Source organism: Pongo pygmaeus, chromosome 12, assembly GCF_028885625.2.
Source record: "Pongo pygmaeus isolate AG05252 chromosome 12, NHGRI_mPonPyg2-v2.0_pri, whole genome shotgun sequence".
NCBI lineage: Eukaryota > Metazoa > Chordata > Mammalia > Primates > Hominidae > Pongo > Pongo pygmaeus.
Genome location: NC_072385.2, coordinates 31,417,485 through 31,432,250, shown reverse-complemented (window position 1 = coordinate 31,432,250; position 14,766 = coordinate 31,417,485). Strand labels below are relative to the sequence as shown.

At 43.3% G+C, this 14,766-nt stretch overlaps 1 protein-coding gene and 1 pseudogene across 4 annotated transcripts in view; one reads left to right on the top strand and one right to left on the bottom strand.

Moving 5' to 3' along the window:
* TBC1D8 (TBC1 domain family member 8) overlaps window positions 1-14,766 on the top strand; it is a 145,081-nt gene that overhangs the window by 83,527 nt on the left and 46,788 nt on the right. For all 4 annotated transcript variants that reach the window (XM_054474294.2, XM_054474291.2, XM_063649238.1 and 1 more), the window contains exon 3: window positions 10,734-10,852. In XM_054474294.2, the coding sequence (XP_054330269.1) occupies window positions 10,734-10,852 (119 nt within the window). The remainder of the gene's footprint in view (window positions 1-10,733; window positions 10,853-14,766) is intronic.
* LOC129030731 (BBSome-interacting protein 1-like) lies at window positions 1,651-1,875 on the bottom strand (annotated as a pseudogene).

Here is a 14,766-nt window from a genome sequence, read left to right as displayed (position 1 = left end):
CAGAAAATTGGTTAAAAAAGTTTTTTCTAATTAGGTAATGTAAAAACCCAACATGAACTTTATGTAAGATTGGAATGTATCTTAAATTCATGTTTTTAATAAAAATGTAGGCTGGGAGCAGTGGCTCACGCCTGTAATCCCAGCACTTTGGGAGGTCGAGGCGGGTAGATCACCTGAGGTCAGGAGTTCAAGACCAGCCTGACCAATGTGATGAAACCACATCTCTACTAAAAATACTAAAAATTAGCCAGGCGTGGTGGTGGGTGCCTGTAATCCCAGCTACTCAGGAGACTGAGGCAGGAGAATTGCCTCAACCCAGGAGGCGGAGGTTGCAGTGAGCCAAGATCACGCTATTGCACTCCAGCCTGGGCAACAAGAGCGAAACTCCATCTTAAAAAAAAAAAAAAAGTAAACATGCTCTGTATATAAATGTTGTATTTAGTTCCTTGTGTCCAAGAATGTTATCTATAAAACTGAAAGCAATAAGAATAGTGAATAATTTAATTTGCAATTCTAAAAACATGACTCGAGAAAAAAAATCCCATAAAATTTGGTTCAAAGTTTAACTGCTATGTTTAATACAAACCAGAGTGTTTAAATTCACAATACAAGTTCTATCAATCTTGGGCATTTTTATATTATTTATATGAATATTATCAATTTTATTGATATCATTAACAAATACTGCTTTCATTGCACCTTATTTTCTAGTTACTGGTTTGTTTGTTTTTTTTTTTTGAGATGGAGTTTCGCTTTTGTTGCCCAGGCTGGAGTGCAATGGCACGATCTCGGCTCACTGCAACCGCCGCCTCCCAGGTTCAAGCAATTCTCCTGCCTCAGCCTCCTGAGTAGCTGGGATTACAGGCATGCAGCACCACGCCTGGGAAATTTTGTATTTTTAGTAGAGATGGGATTTCTCCGTGTTGGTCAGGCTGGTCTCAAACTCCCAAACTCAGGTGATCTGCCCACCTCAGCCTCCCAAAGTGCTGGGATTACAGGCGTGAGCCACTGCGCCTGGCCTTTTTTTTTTTTTTGGGACGGAATCTCACTCTGTTGCCCAGGCTGGAGTGCAGTGGCGTGATCTTGGGTCACTGCAAGCTCTGCCTCCCGGATTCAAGCGATTCTTCTGCCTTAGCCTCCTGAGTAGACTACAGGCGCCCACCACCACACCCGGCTAATTTTTGTATTTTTAGTAGAGACGGGGTTTCACCATGTTGGCCAGGCTGGTTCGAACTCCTGCTCTTGTGATCCACCCGCCTTGGCCTCCCAAAGTGCTGGCATTATAGGCGTGAGCCACCGTGCCTGGCCTTTTTTTTTTCTTGAAATGGAGTCTTGCTCTTGTTGCTTAGGCTGGAGTGCAGTGGCACGATCTCCGCTGACTGCAGCCTCCACCTCCCAGGTTCAAGCGATTCTCCAGCCTCAGCCTCCTGAGTAGCTGGGATTACAGGCGCCCCACCACCACGCTCAGCTAATTTTTGTATTTTTAGTAGAGACAGGGTTTCACCATGTTGGCCAGGCTGATCTCGAACTCGTGACCTCAGGTGATCTGCCTGTGTTGGCCTCCCAAAGTGCTAGGATTACAGGCATGAGCCACCACACCCAGCCAAGTTATTGTTAAATAGTAGATAAGGCAGATTGTTCCCTAAAGTGCTAAGGTATCATCCAGTGGGTTATTTGCCATTGTTCCTTTTCTGCCGTTTCTTGTTGGCGAATTGTATCCTGTGCTGCTTGGTGCATCTTCTCTAGTTTTACCAGAGTCAGAGATTTTAAGGGTAAAAGTTTGGTTTTACATACCACCACTGTGGTTACATCTTCCAGAGACAACTACCTTTGTTTTGGAAGAACTTCCTGGAACACTGACTTCACTTCCGCCATATCTGAATTGCTGGATACAGTAAGTTTTTTCCTGAACGTTCTGGTCTTTTTTCCTGCAACTTTTGACATCCAACCCGGTATTACCAAGATGACCGAGAGTTCTTGACTCAAGCCTACAGAAGAAAAGGTGCATCCCTTTGCAGGTGTCTCAGCTGCTGCCGCAGGTCATAGTCAGGATTTGCCATTTTAGATGCCTGAGGCACATTTGTGATTCTTAGAAGGTCGTCAAAATACCAACATTAATAGGAGTTTGGAAGAAGTTGATTGTAATCCTCATAGATGACTTTGAGGGCTTCAGGGGTTCAAGGCTTCAGGGGAGGGAGTCACTGCAGATGTGGTGGAAACAGCAAGAGAACTGGAATTAGAAGTGGAGCCTGAAGATGGGACTGAATTGCTGCAATCTCATTAAACTTGAGTGAACGAGGAGTTGCTTCTTATTGATGAGCAAAGAAGGTGGCTTCTTGAGAGGGCATCTACTCCTGGTGAAGAGGCTGTTGAAACATTGTTGAACGCTTCACACATTGTTGAAATGACAACAAAGGATTTAGAGTATTTCATAAACCTTAGTTCATAAAGCAGCAGTTTGAGACAATTGACTCCAAATTTGAAAAGTTTTACTGTGGGCAAAATGCTATCAACAGCATCTTCGTGAAAGAGAGAGTCAATCATGCCAGAAACTTCATTGTAGTCTTATGTTGAGAAATTGTCACAGCCACCCCAACTTTCAGCAGCCAGCACACTGATCAGTCAGCAGCCATCAACATTAAGGCAAGACCCTCCAGCAGCAAAAAGATTACGACTTGCTGAAGGCTCAGATAATCATGAATGTTTTTTTAAGCCATAAAGTATTCTCTAGGTGAAGACATAATGCTTTCACACACTTAATAGACTACAGCATACTGTGAACATAATTTTTATATGCATTGGGAAATTTAAAAACCTGTGAGTGACTCACTTAATTGTGATATTTGCTTTATTGTGGTGGTCTGGAACCAAACCCACACTATCTCCAAGGTATGCCTGTCCCTAATCTCAATGTCACCCATGACAATCTGTGAAAACTGTGTTCTTCAAGCTTGGTCATCTGTGATTGTCACCACTGCTCTCGAAGAGAGAACATTTTACTCTTCCCATGTAGCATTTGGAACAAAATGCCTTAAAGGCCAGTACAGTACCTTGTCATGGCTGTATGTCTACCTTATAAGAGAGGAAGATTCATTATTTTAATAGACAGCTGGTTGTTTAGATTTAGCAAGGTGCGTTTGGTGTAAGAACTGAAGTCATAAACACTCTGCCAGCCGGAAAGCACTTTCCTCCTATAGCCACTGGCTGTATCTCCAACACCATACAAAATAAATACATGGTCAGAGGCCACCAGAAACAGCAGGAGAGAGGAGATGGGAGGATTCATAATAATGCAATCACACACTTAATAGACTGCAGTATAGTGTCAATATAATTTTTATTTATTTATTTTTTTGAGATAGTCTCGCTCTGTTGCCTAGGCTGGAGTGCAGTGGCACTCGATCTCCGCTCACTGCAACTTCTGCCTCCCGGATTCAAGAAATTCTCCTGCCTCAGCCTCTCGAGTAGCTGAGATTACAGGTGCATGCCACCACACCTGGCTAATTTTTGTATTTTTAGTAGAGACGGGGTTTCGCCATGTTGGCCAGGCTGATCTCAAACTCCTGACCTTGTGATCTGCCTGCCTCGGCCTCCCAGTGTGCTGGGATTATAGGCATGAGCTACTGCGCCAGGCCAGTATATGCACTGGGAAGCCAAAAAATTTGTGTGACTTTCTTTATTGTGTTATTTCCTTAATTTCATGGGTCTGGAACTGAACCCATGATATTTTTGAGGTATGTCTGTACATATGTGTAATCAAAACACTGTTTAATTAGTTATTTTTTCTGTGTAATTATTTTAATAACCCAATAGTTAACTTTATTCATTTTTTAAAGAATTGATTCTTCCCCTATATTGATTTAATCTTATTTAAATACCATATTTTTCATTCCTAAAGGTTTGAGTTGGGTGTTTTTAAATGTCTTCCATTTGGCTTCTTAACAGGCTTGTGCCTTCTTCTACCATTTGAACATACGGAGTATATTTATATTTATTTTATTTTATTTTTTTGAGACATACTCTTGCTCTTTCGCCCAGGCTGGAGTGCAGTGGCGTGATCTCGGCTCACTGCAACCTCCACCTCCTGGGTTCAAGCAATTCTCTTGCCTCAGCCTTCTGAGGAGCTGGGACTACCGGCACCCGACACCACACCCAACTAATTTTTGTATTTTTAGTAGAGACTGGGTTTCACCATGTTGGCCAGGCTGTTCTCAAACTCCTGATCTCAGGTGATCTGCCTGCCTCGGCCTCCCAAAGTATTGAGATTACAGGCATGAGCCACTGCGCCTGCCTTAGAGTATATTTATAATAGCTGTTTTATGTCTTGGTCTACTGATTCTATTTTTTGTGTCATTTCTGACTCTGTTTCTACTTACTGATTTTTCATTTGATCATAGATCATGTTTTTCCTGTGTCTTCTATTCCTGCTTTTATTTCTGAAAAGTGTGTCTAATGGTACTAATACAGGGACATTTTAATGGCCACTTCAATTATAAATTAAAAGGCTATTTTACTTTTACTGTCGAAGAGATTAAGTTTGTCTATTTTTCACTTTTAGGACTCTTTAATTTCACTTGAAGGCAAAAAAAGCCAAGGAAATTTTGTAAAAAGAAACATTTAAAGCTTATTTTCTTAAACTCTACAGTGAGAAATGTACCTGACTGAAAATCTTCTAAATCATGATGATGGGATGGTCATTGAACTTTTTTATGTTCTTGTAAAGATACTGCTTTCGACTTACAGATTAGATGTTACAGTATCCACTTGAAGAATGTCAGCTTTCTGAAAATCAAAGGCTTTTTGTTCCAACCCTTTCCCTCCTTCATTTGTAATTTTTGCTTGAATTCTTTGATCCTGAGTTACCCTGCACAGGGTGAGTGTTGAGTGAGATTTGGGAATGACATTGCCGTGACAGTTAACTTTTAACTAGCTCCTTTGTAGTCTGTATGGCTTTTAGCCCAGGCATTTAGACAGTAGATGGTTAGTGTTTGGCCTGTAGAGAAATGTCTTGTCATTTCAGAGGAACAGATCTGAACTATACACACAGAATGCCCGTTTCATCGTTGATTAGGACTTAGGTGGCTGGAGAAGGCACTTAATTCAGTTGGATATTTACTGTGCAGAGAGAAGCAGCTGCTTTTGAAAACAAGCTTGGATCAAGTCTTTGTGGCAGTGTCCATGCAGGAGCTGCGGGCATAGACAATGAGATGTTTGTTTTATTTCCTGGAAATACCTCTGGGAAAAACCTAAGAGAATAAATATTGTGTGTGCGTTTCAGTGTGACTCAGCCACTGGGAGCTTCCATCCATGACGATGTCATGGGCAGAGCCAGGCCCGAGTCAGATGAATTGGCTTTCAGGTTGGTTATTTTCTTCACTTTGCTCTTCTCACCTAGAAAATTAAAATACTGGCAGTTACCTTGTTTTTTATGTATTTTATGGAGGTAAGTGATATTATGTGTATGGTATATGGAACAAAATTCCTGACACGTCAGGCATACAGAAAATATCCTCTGTTGACCACCTCTGGTTGTTCTTAGAACATGGGTTTGGTTACTCTTAAGTCATCAATGTTGTTTGTTTTGTGGTCTTACCTGAGGTTTCTAATACTGAATTTTAGTTTTGCAGAGGCATTTATAACTCTGACTTTTGACTTCTTATGTGGGTGAAGTTTAAGATTCACTGGACTTTCATTTTCTTAGAAAATGAAAAAGTCTTTTTTTTTGAAAAATTGGAGGTCTAAATAAGACAGGCGTAGTTTCGCTAATTGGACTTCCATGATGGTCCACAATATTCCTATAAATTTTGGTTTTAGACAGCTGTATTAGTTTGCTAGTGCTGCTCCCCACCTCTACCCCACCTCCATCCCCCTCCACACACTGAGTGGCTTAAATAACAAGCATTTATTTCTCACAGTTCTGGAGACTGGGAAGTCCAGGATCAAGGTGCCAGCAGGGTTGGTTTCTGGTGAGGTCTCCTCTCTCCTTGGATTGCAGACAGCAGCCTTCTCTCTGTGTCTTCACATGGCCTTTTCTCCGGAGGGGGGTGCACTTCCCCGGTGTCTCTTCTTATAAGGACACCAGTCATGCCAAACTAGAGCCCTGCTTTAATGACCTTATTTAACCTTATACCTCCTTAAAAGTGCTATCTCCAAACACACTCCCATTGGGAGCAGGGGCTTCAACTTGAATTTTGGGGAGACAAAATTCAGGCCATAATAGCAGCTCTCCTCTGTCTTGGTTTTGGAAAGTCAGCAGAAGCAGCAGTGAGAATACTGCTGTGGTACTGAGTTAATTTGTAGGCTTTTTATCATCCTGTGTCTTCAATGGATGACACATTCTCACTTTCTTGTTTTCTCTTTCTACCCTTCCCACTGCTTGTATGTCTATAATGCAGTGGCTTTCAATTTTTTTTTGATCATGACCTACAGACAGAAATATATTCACGTGTGTGTGCATAACTCTAACAGATATTTTACAAATCAGTAGCTATCCTTAGGAGTTTGTATGTATTCTGTTTTCTATCATTTTTTTTTTTGAAAAAAGGTATTTTCAGATGTGCTACTTTATGTAATTTGAAAAACTGCTGTAGTGTAGTTTGAGAACTGTGATATGTGACATAAATTAAAGGACTTTCCCTTTTAATCTTTTGTGGTCACGGATGTGCAGTCGGCTTACATTGATTTGTGGAATTTGTGGAACCCATCATAAGACTTTCCTGCAGAGGAAATTATAGTCTGGAAAATTTCCCTGCCATTTGGCAACTTTTGTAGGAAATAGAAGCCAGTAGGGTGGAAAAGTTTCATCATATTGATTGTCTTTGCTGGGAGAAGCATACAATTATGTCTTATATTCAGGAGCAGGGTAGATTGGAACAATAGCTTACTATAGCTCAGTGATAGATTTTTTTAATGTGTGGTTTATTTTCTCTTTTAAGGTGTGAGTTTGTTTTTGTTTTAGAATTATCTTTCTCTATGATAAGCTCCTTCCCAATAGGTAGAATGAATTTTTTAAAGAATAAAAGTCTAGTTTTTTGATGACTTTGTCTCAAATCTTAATTCCATAGGGATATATTGTGTTGGGGCTTGATGATAATTTATTCATGTTATCTAAAGTTGTCAGTTGAGGAAGACGCATGCGGTTAGCTGGTATCAGTTTACGGTGTTAGCCCCTGTGAGCTTAATAGCAGGGTAAGTGAAAACTTGTATCAGGTCGTCCGAAAGGATGCATTTGGGAAGATGGGAGTGGAGGGAGAGAGCTTGCTGTAAGTGGAAGCACAAAGTATCTCTTTTAATGCTCAGCCATAGCAAGAACTGGGCCTGAGGATGATGTAAATGATACTTAAAAATTCAAATTAGCAGGGCTGGGCGTGGTGGCTCACTCCTGTAATCCCAGCACTTTGGGAGGCCAAGGCGGGCGGATCACGAGGTCAGGAGTTCGATACCAGCCTGACCAACGTGGTGAAACCCCGTCTCTACTAACAATATAAAAGTTAGCCAGGCGTGGTGGTGTGCACCTGTGGTCCCAGCTATTCGGGAGGCTGAGGTGGGAGAATCACTTGAACCCAGGAGGCAGAGTTACAGTGAGCCAAGATCACACCACTGCACTCCAGCCTGGGCGACAGAGAGAGACTCCATCTCCAAAAAATAAAAAAAATAAAAATAAATAATAATAATTCAAATATAGCTTTTTATGGAAGGACCCTAGAGTACTTCGAGGTTGTAGAGAGTCATTTCATGCCCTCGTTTGCCCTTCATTTGATATGATTTTGGACAGATACTTGAGCCTCCATTTCCTCATTCAGTCTTCATCACAGATCAGTGAGATAACATCTGGAACAGACTAGCACCACAAAGGTGACTTTTCTCCCTGCTTTAGTTCTTCTTCATTCCTGCAACTCTTGATTCTCTCTTCTTCTGGATCAATGAGTCCATGAAAACAAATAGCAAAAGATCAAGGTCCCATAAAATGCTCCCTTTTTAGCTTATTCTTCACTTTTTTTTTTTCTTTAAGTATTCTGAGTAACAGATTTTATTGTAATGGGTAATAAATGATAAAGACCTAGAAAGAAAAGGTCTTAAAGTACCAAGGAGAAGCAGAGCCCTGGGCTACCCCAGGTGCTTGTGCAAGATTATCAGCTTGGGTGGAACCCGACTTAGTGATGTGATAGAGAGACATCACTGCTGACCCACTGGATTTAGACGAGGGTGTTCTTGTGGCTGACACCTACACACCTGCCACCTGGGAGCACTGAACAGGGCAGGGAGACTTAAGCCAGAGGCAGGTAAACCAGATGTACCCCTAAGTCGGGCCAGCATGGCGTGTGTTATAACCAGCTGAGGAACCAAGCAGACGCTCTGGGCCTCAGTGCAGGTAGGGAAAGGTCAGAAGCTTCAAGAGAGTCATGCTAGGGAGCCTCGAGTAGCTGGGTTTGATTTTGTTTTAAAATAACCTTTCTTGATTGTAAGAGGGACGGGGATCCTGAAGGGCCCAGATGGCAGGAAGTGGAGAGCAAGAGGACCGGGACCCCTCACCTCAGAGGAAGCTTCTGCTACACCTGAGTGGGCTGCTGCTTGGGCTTCTGTGATCCATGGGACCGAGGGGCAGCAGGGCAGGGTCACTGACCAAGTGCTCTTGGTGTAGGGACCGGAGAAGTCATGGCCTGTGAATAGAGACCTCAGGCGGAGAGAAGCCTGGGCTGGCCCTCCCAGCTCTGATGAGAACACGGGCTTTAGTGATGACTGAAGGATACTGCTTTGGCCAATGCCTTGCCCAAGAAAATACAAAACAAGCACCATTGTTTTAAACTTTCATTATTCCTTATGAAGTATTCTATTAGATACTTCTTTTTATTCCTTCCCTAAGGGTCCGCTCAGAACAACAGTCCTACTACAGATAGATGTTTTTCATTCTCATGGACTCCAAAGCAGCCACAAGTCCAGAGCCAGTCCCCTGACACCTTCTTGTGTGGGGTGTTTATATTTACATTCCAGGGAGAGGAAGGCTGCTGCACATAAGATGCGGAGAGAAAGATGACTGAGCAAAATGCATGCCTGGCTTTTTTTTTTTTTTTTTTGAGACGGAGTCTTGCTCTGTCACCCAGGCTGGATTGCAATGGCGTGATCTTGGCTCACTGCAACCTCCACCTCCCAGGTTCGACAGATTCTCCTGACCCAGCCTCCCGAGAAGCTGGGATTAGGGGGCCCCACCACCATGCCTGGCTAATTTTTGTATGTTTAGTAGAGATGGGGTTTTATCATGTAGGCCAGGCTGGTCTCAAACTCCTGACCTCAAGTGATCCACTCACCTTGGCCTCCCAAAGTGCTGGGATTACACGCGTGAGCCACCGCACCCGGTCCATATCTGGCTTTTGAGTAGGTGGTGCGTGGCTCCGGGCACCATATCCCTCTCACACTGGCTAGATGATTCAGCTCTGTTGTTTGTCTAATTTCTTTGAGGTTAGAATATCTCCTGCTTCCCATTTTGGAAACCTGCCTACAGTAGAAACACCTGATGCCCACGTGCCTTTTGTTGTCCAGGACCATGTGTGCTTCTAGTCGGTGGACCTTACTGAGCATCTGCTGTGTGCCAGGCCCTTCATGAGGAGCTGGAAATAGTCCCTGTGTTAAAGTGCCCATTGTCCGGTGGAGATGATGAGAATAGAGAGGAAATACAGATAACTAAAATGGCTAAGCTTTTTGCTTAATGCTTTAATAATGTGGTGATTTAAAAAAATTTTCATTGAAAGAAATGAATTTACGCCTTTGATTTAATGCTTTTGTGTTTCTGTTTTAACATGTACTATAAGACCTCTTTTTATGTATGTTTTTAACGGTCATTGCTGTAAATGATATGAAGTATGCATTTGTAAGCTGTAAATTTCCTAGGCCCTTGCTTATTGTGTTGCAGCGGTGTTGAGTGCAAGTGGCAGCCCCTGGCCCTGGCAAGAGACTCTTTCCTCCATGGACTTGGGCTTCAGTACTTCTTGAAGGGACCCTTGTTTTCATGGGAGAACTTTGCAAGGCTGCTCAGGATTGGTCTGCTACTCGGGGCTTGTTCTATGCCGGAGTAGCTGGATAATTAGAAATGTTTCTGTCATTTGAGTGGAGATGGTCAGAGTTCTTTGCATTAGTAGGGCGGGTGGGATGGTCATAGAACAGTCCCAGTGGTAACTCACTTGGCCACCTGGCCCATCTTTGTGGCAGTGGGAGTGACGCTTGCACATCCCAGTGCTGCAGGGAGGAGCACCACGGCCCTGATGGGGGTGCCTTCCTTTTCATCTGGCAAACTGTGGCCCAGGGTATGAGAGGCAAGATTTTTTATTTTTTATTTTTTTGAGACAGAGTCTCACACTCTTGCCCAGGCTGGAGTGCAGTGGTGCCATCTTGGCTCACTGCAAGCTCCGCCTCCCGGGTTCACGCTATTCTCCTGCCTCAGCCTCCTGAGTAGCTGGGACTACAGGCGCCCATCACCACGCCCGGCTAATTTTTTGCATTTTTAGTAGAGACGGGGTTTCACCATGTTAGCCAGGATGGCTCGATCTCCTGACCTTGTGATCCGCCTGCCTTGGTCTCCCAAAGTGCTGGGATTACAGGTGTGAGCCACCGCGCCCAGCCAAGGCCAGATGTTTTAACATCAACATGGGGATACACAATATTTGGAAAATGAGTTAATGTTCTAGGAATTACTTTCATTGCATTTTTTAATCTCTGTATCTTTTTCTGCTCGAATCCAGGTGCAACATTAGAGGAAATCAACCAGCACTGGGACTGGCTGGAACAAAATCTCCTCCACACCTTGTCCGTCTTTGATAATAAAGATGACATTGCCAGTTTTGTCAAAGGGAAGGTAAAGGTAGGTCCCCTGAGTTTAATGTTTCTCCCCATCTTTCCATCTTTCTTCCTTAAGACATTCCAACACTGTAGCGTACTAACAGTTTTTCCTACTAACTGAACTTTTTGGCTCAATACGTAATGCCAAATAAGTTTCATTTATCACCTGTCTTAACTTTGTAGTCATTCTAGCAAAATACACCTGACATGTTAAAAAAAAAGACTTGGCTGGGCACGGTGGCTCACGCCTGTAATCCCAGCACTTTGGGAGGCCGAGGCAGGCAGATCACGAGGTCAGGAGATCGAGACCATTCTGGCTAACATGGTAAAACCCCATCTGTACTAAAAAATTAGCTGAGTGTGGTGGTGGGCGCCTGTAGTCCAGCTACTCGGGAGGCTGAGGCAAGAGAATGGTGTGAACCCGGGAGGTGGTGCTTGCGTGAGCCGAGATAGAGCCACTGCACTCCAGTGGCTTTTTGAGACTCCGTCTCAAAAAAAAAAAGACTTCATTCTCAGGCTTAGTTTTTGTTATCCTTTACAGGAGTGAAGGCCCTTTTTTATCCCAGGAAAAAAAATAATGTTAAGATTTATGTTTTCGCAGAGCAACACATTATTTGACTTCTTAGAAAATCACCTTTTTTTTTTCTTTTTTTTTTGCAGTTGTGACATCTTGTCACACTATTCTGTTGGATCTACCACTTTCCTCCTGCTAGAAGTGGATGTTTATTCTTAAAATATGTAAATTAAATGTAATGAAAGTTTTGAGTTGGCAAGAGAGGAATATTTTGGGAGGTATCTGTGATACCTCCTGTGAGTTACAGTCTTATATAACTGGCCTCACTGCAATAACATGATGGGTAATCAGTGCTTTCAAAGCCCCATCGGGCTGGGAGAGATGGTTTCTCATTCTAAATTTAACTCTCTCGTTAAATACTTTAACACATTAGCGTGTGATACAGTTTTCCTTCCTTAGGGTAAAACCTCCTAGCCCTTTGATTTTGTTTGTTTTCTGCAAAAAGCTTGGCTTTCTAATACCTCAAGTGCTATGGCTTTTTAGTAAAGGGTGTCAAAGCAGATTTTTGATTTTGGAGAAACAAAATTTTTTCCTTTGGGGACTGTAGGATACTTGTGGGATTTGGTGAAAGGGAAGGCATCCCAAGTCCAGCCAGCTTGACAATGTCTTCTTGGAGTTACACCTGGCCTGTGGGGTTAGGGGGTGGGCTAGGCCATGGTGGGCTCGGGTCAGCCCTCGTCCTGGCCCAGCCAACTGTGGCTCACTTCCCTGGGTCAGATCACACTGGGGTAGCTACAGAAAGGCCCCATTCAATGCTATTTTTCACACTTACCCTGCATTTCTTGGTCTAATGCAAGTTGTAGTGGTTATTTGATTTAGGTGTTGCTCTTCTTAATTTGGAGGAAGAAAACTAACTTTCGCTACAGTGATTTTAAAACAGTTTCTGTAGAATAAGAAAACTTGTCCTTGACTCTCCTAGATTTCATGGCTGGGGCTCTGGAAATTACACTGAAAAAAGATTAACAAGAGAAAAACAGAGTTTATTTTTGTTTGTTGTTTTTTTGAGACAGGGTCTTGCCCTTTCACTCAGGCTGGAGTGCAGTGGTGCAATCGTGGCTCACATCAGCCTTGACCTCCCAGGCTCAAGTGACCCTCCTGCCTCAGCCTCCCATGTAGCTGGGGCTGCAAGCACACACCACCACACCTGGCTAATGTTTTTATTTTTTGCAGAGACGAGGTCTCATTATGTTGCCCAAGCTGGTATCGAACTCCTGGGCTCAAGCAATCCTCCTGCCTTGGCTTCCCAAAGTGCTGGGATTACAGATGTGAGCCACCACGCCCAGCCGAACAGACTTTATTTGAACACAAAAGCATGCGTATGTGTAACAGAAACTCAGTGATGAGTAACTCACAGGGGTGGTTAGCACTTGGGCTTACATAGCATGTCGGCAAAGAACAGTGCATTTGTAGAAAGGTGACAAGACTAGGGAAAAGGCCTTTAGGCTTTTGGGGGCAGTGTACTGTGGGGGAAACTCATGGACGCTAAGGATTATTTTAGTGAGGTTTGTTATGTAGATTCCTCTCAGGGCTGTTTCTGGACTTGGGAGGGTCGAGAGCTGTTTCTGGTGATTGAGAGTCAAAGTCCTCTTTCTGGTACAGGAGCAGGACACACCTTGACAAATGGACCTTTAAAAACAGGTCCTGTTTTTAGGCAAATGCCAGGGGAAGACAGAGAGCCTTTTTGGTGTTTGCGGTTTCTCGGTTTTCTTCAGCTCAAAATAATCCTGTGCCAAAGTGGCATATTTTGGGGTGACATATTCTAGTCCCTGACACTTTGAAGCTAAAATGCTTCGAAAAATAAGTCCTGAGGAGGCAGGGCTGGGGAGTGAGGGGCCTGCCTGGCCTGAGCCTGGGAGCACAGCATGACATTTGATCTCCCTTTCCTCTGGCCAAATCCTAAGGATCTGGGAATAGAGGCTTTCCTACTCATATCCTGAACCTTTGATGACTCTACAAAACTTTAAAAAAAATCCCTGTTTCAAGCTGTGCCTATAACCAGAAACCATACTTCAAGGAAGGCAGGGGTCAGCATGGCCACCTCATGCCTGCATCGGGAGGCCACTGGGTCCCACCCTGCAGCCGTGCCTGCTGCCTGTCTGCTCCGGAGCCTTCATAAAGACCCCTCCACGCCTCACTTCCAGGGCAAGGGGAGAGCTCAGCACTCATTATATATTAGATATGCTTTTCAAAAATACTCATCTCTCTTAACTAGAACTTCGTTAATGTATAATGTCTTGTTAAATGAAATGTGGAAAATAGAGAAAAACATAATGAAGAAAATAAAAATCACTTGAAATTTCTTCAGCCTCCAGATTTCTGTTAAAAATAATTTTAGGCCGGGTGTGGTGGCTCACACCTATAATCCCAGCACTTTGGGAGGCAGGTGGATCATGAGGTCAGGAAATCGAGACCATCCTGGCTAACACAGTGAAACCCCGTCTCTACTAAAAATACAAGAAATTAGCCAGGCATGGTGGCGGGCACCTGTAGTCCCAGCTACTCGGGAGGCTGAGGCAGGAGAATGGCATGAACCCGGGAGGCGGAGCTTGCGGTGAGCCAAGATCGTGCCACTGCACTCCAGCCTGGGCAACAGAGTGAGACTCCGTCTCAAAAAAATAATAATAATAATAATAATTTTAAATTACATTGTTACTTTAATGTCAGTGCTCAGGTTTCATTTTGAAAATAGCTTATAAAGTAGTGCAGGGTTTGATAACAATACCCAAAAAGTAGTCTTGTCTTCAGGGACATAGCTTTTCATGAGACATACCTACAAAACAAACAAAAAAAGGGAAATGTTAACAAAAATAAATGATAGAAGTATATATATATATGTGTGTATATTTTTAGAGATGGGGTCTTGCTGTGTTGCCCAGGCTGGAGTGCCGTGGCTGTTCACAGGTGCCATCATAGTGCACTGTAGCCTCAAAACTTTTGGGCTTACATGATTCTCCTGCCTCAGCCTCCTGAGTAACTGGGATTTGAATTATAAATGTATTTTTATAATCAGGTAGCATATGTGAGGCTTGGGGCCCAGGAGTTCCTAAACAGCTGCTCACATGAAGGTACCAAGAAGTTATTCTCAGGGAAGGATTTTGCAGTGAGCTCCCAGGGATGGGAAATCAGATTTCTGATGTTAGCAATGAGTTGTCAATTAGGAACAAATAGACCACAAGCCTGAATTCTAGGCTCTTCTACCACCACCCCAGATTATGAAGGACACTAGTTGTTACTCATTTTTGGCAAAAAATTATAGATTTAGATGTTTTGTTTTCCCATAGACCCGAGTGCTTTGGAGGTTATTTATGACCTTGGGAACCTTGGCCAATATCCATTTAAGGCTACAAAGTGAACCACACAGT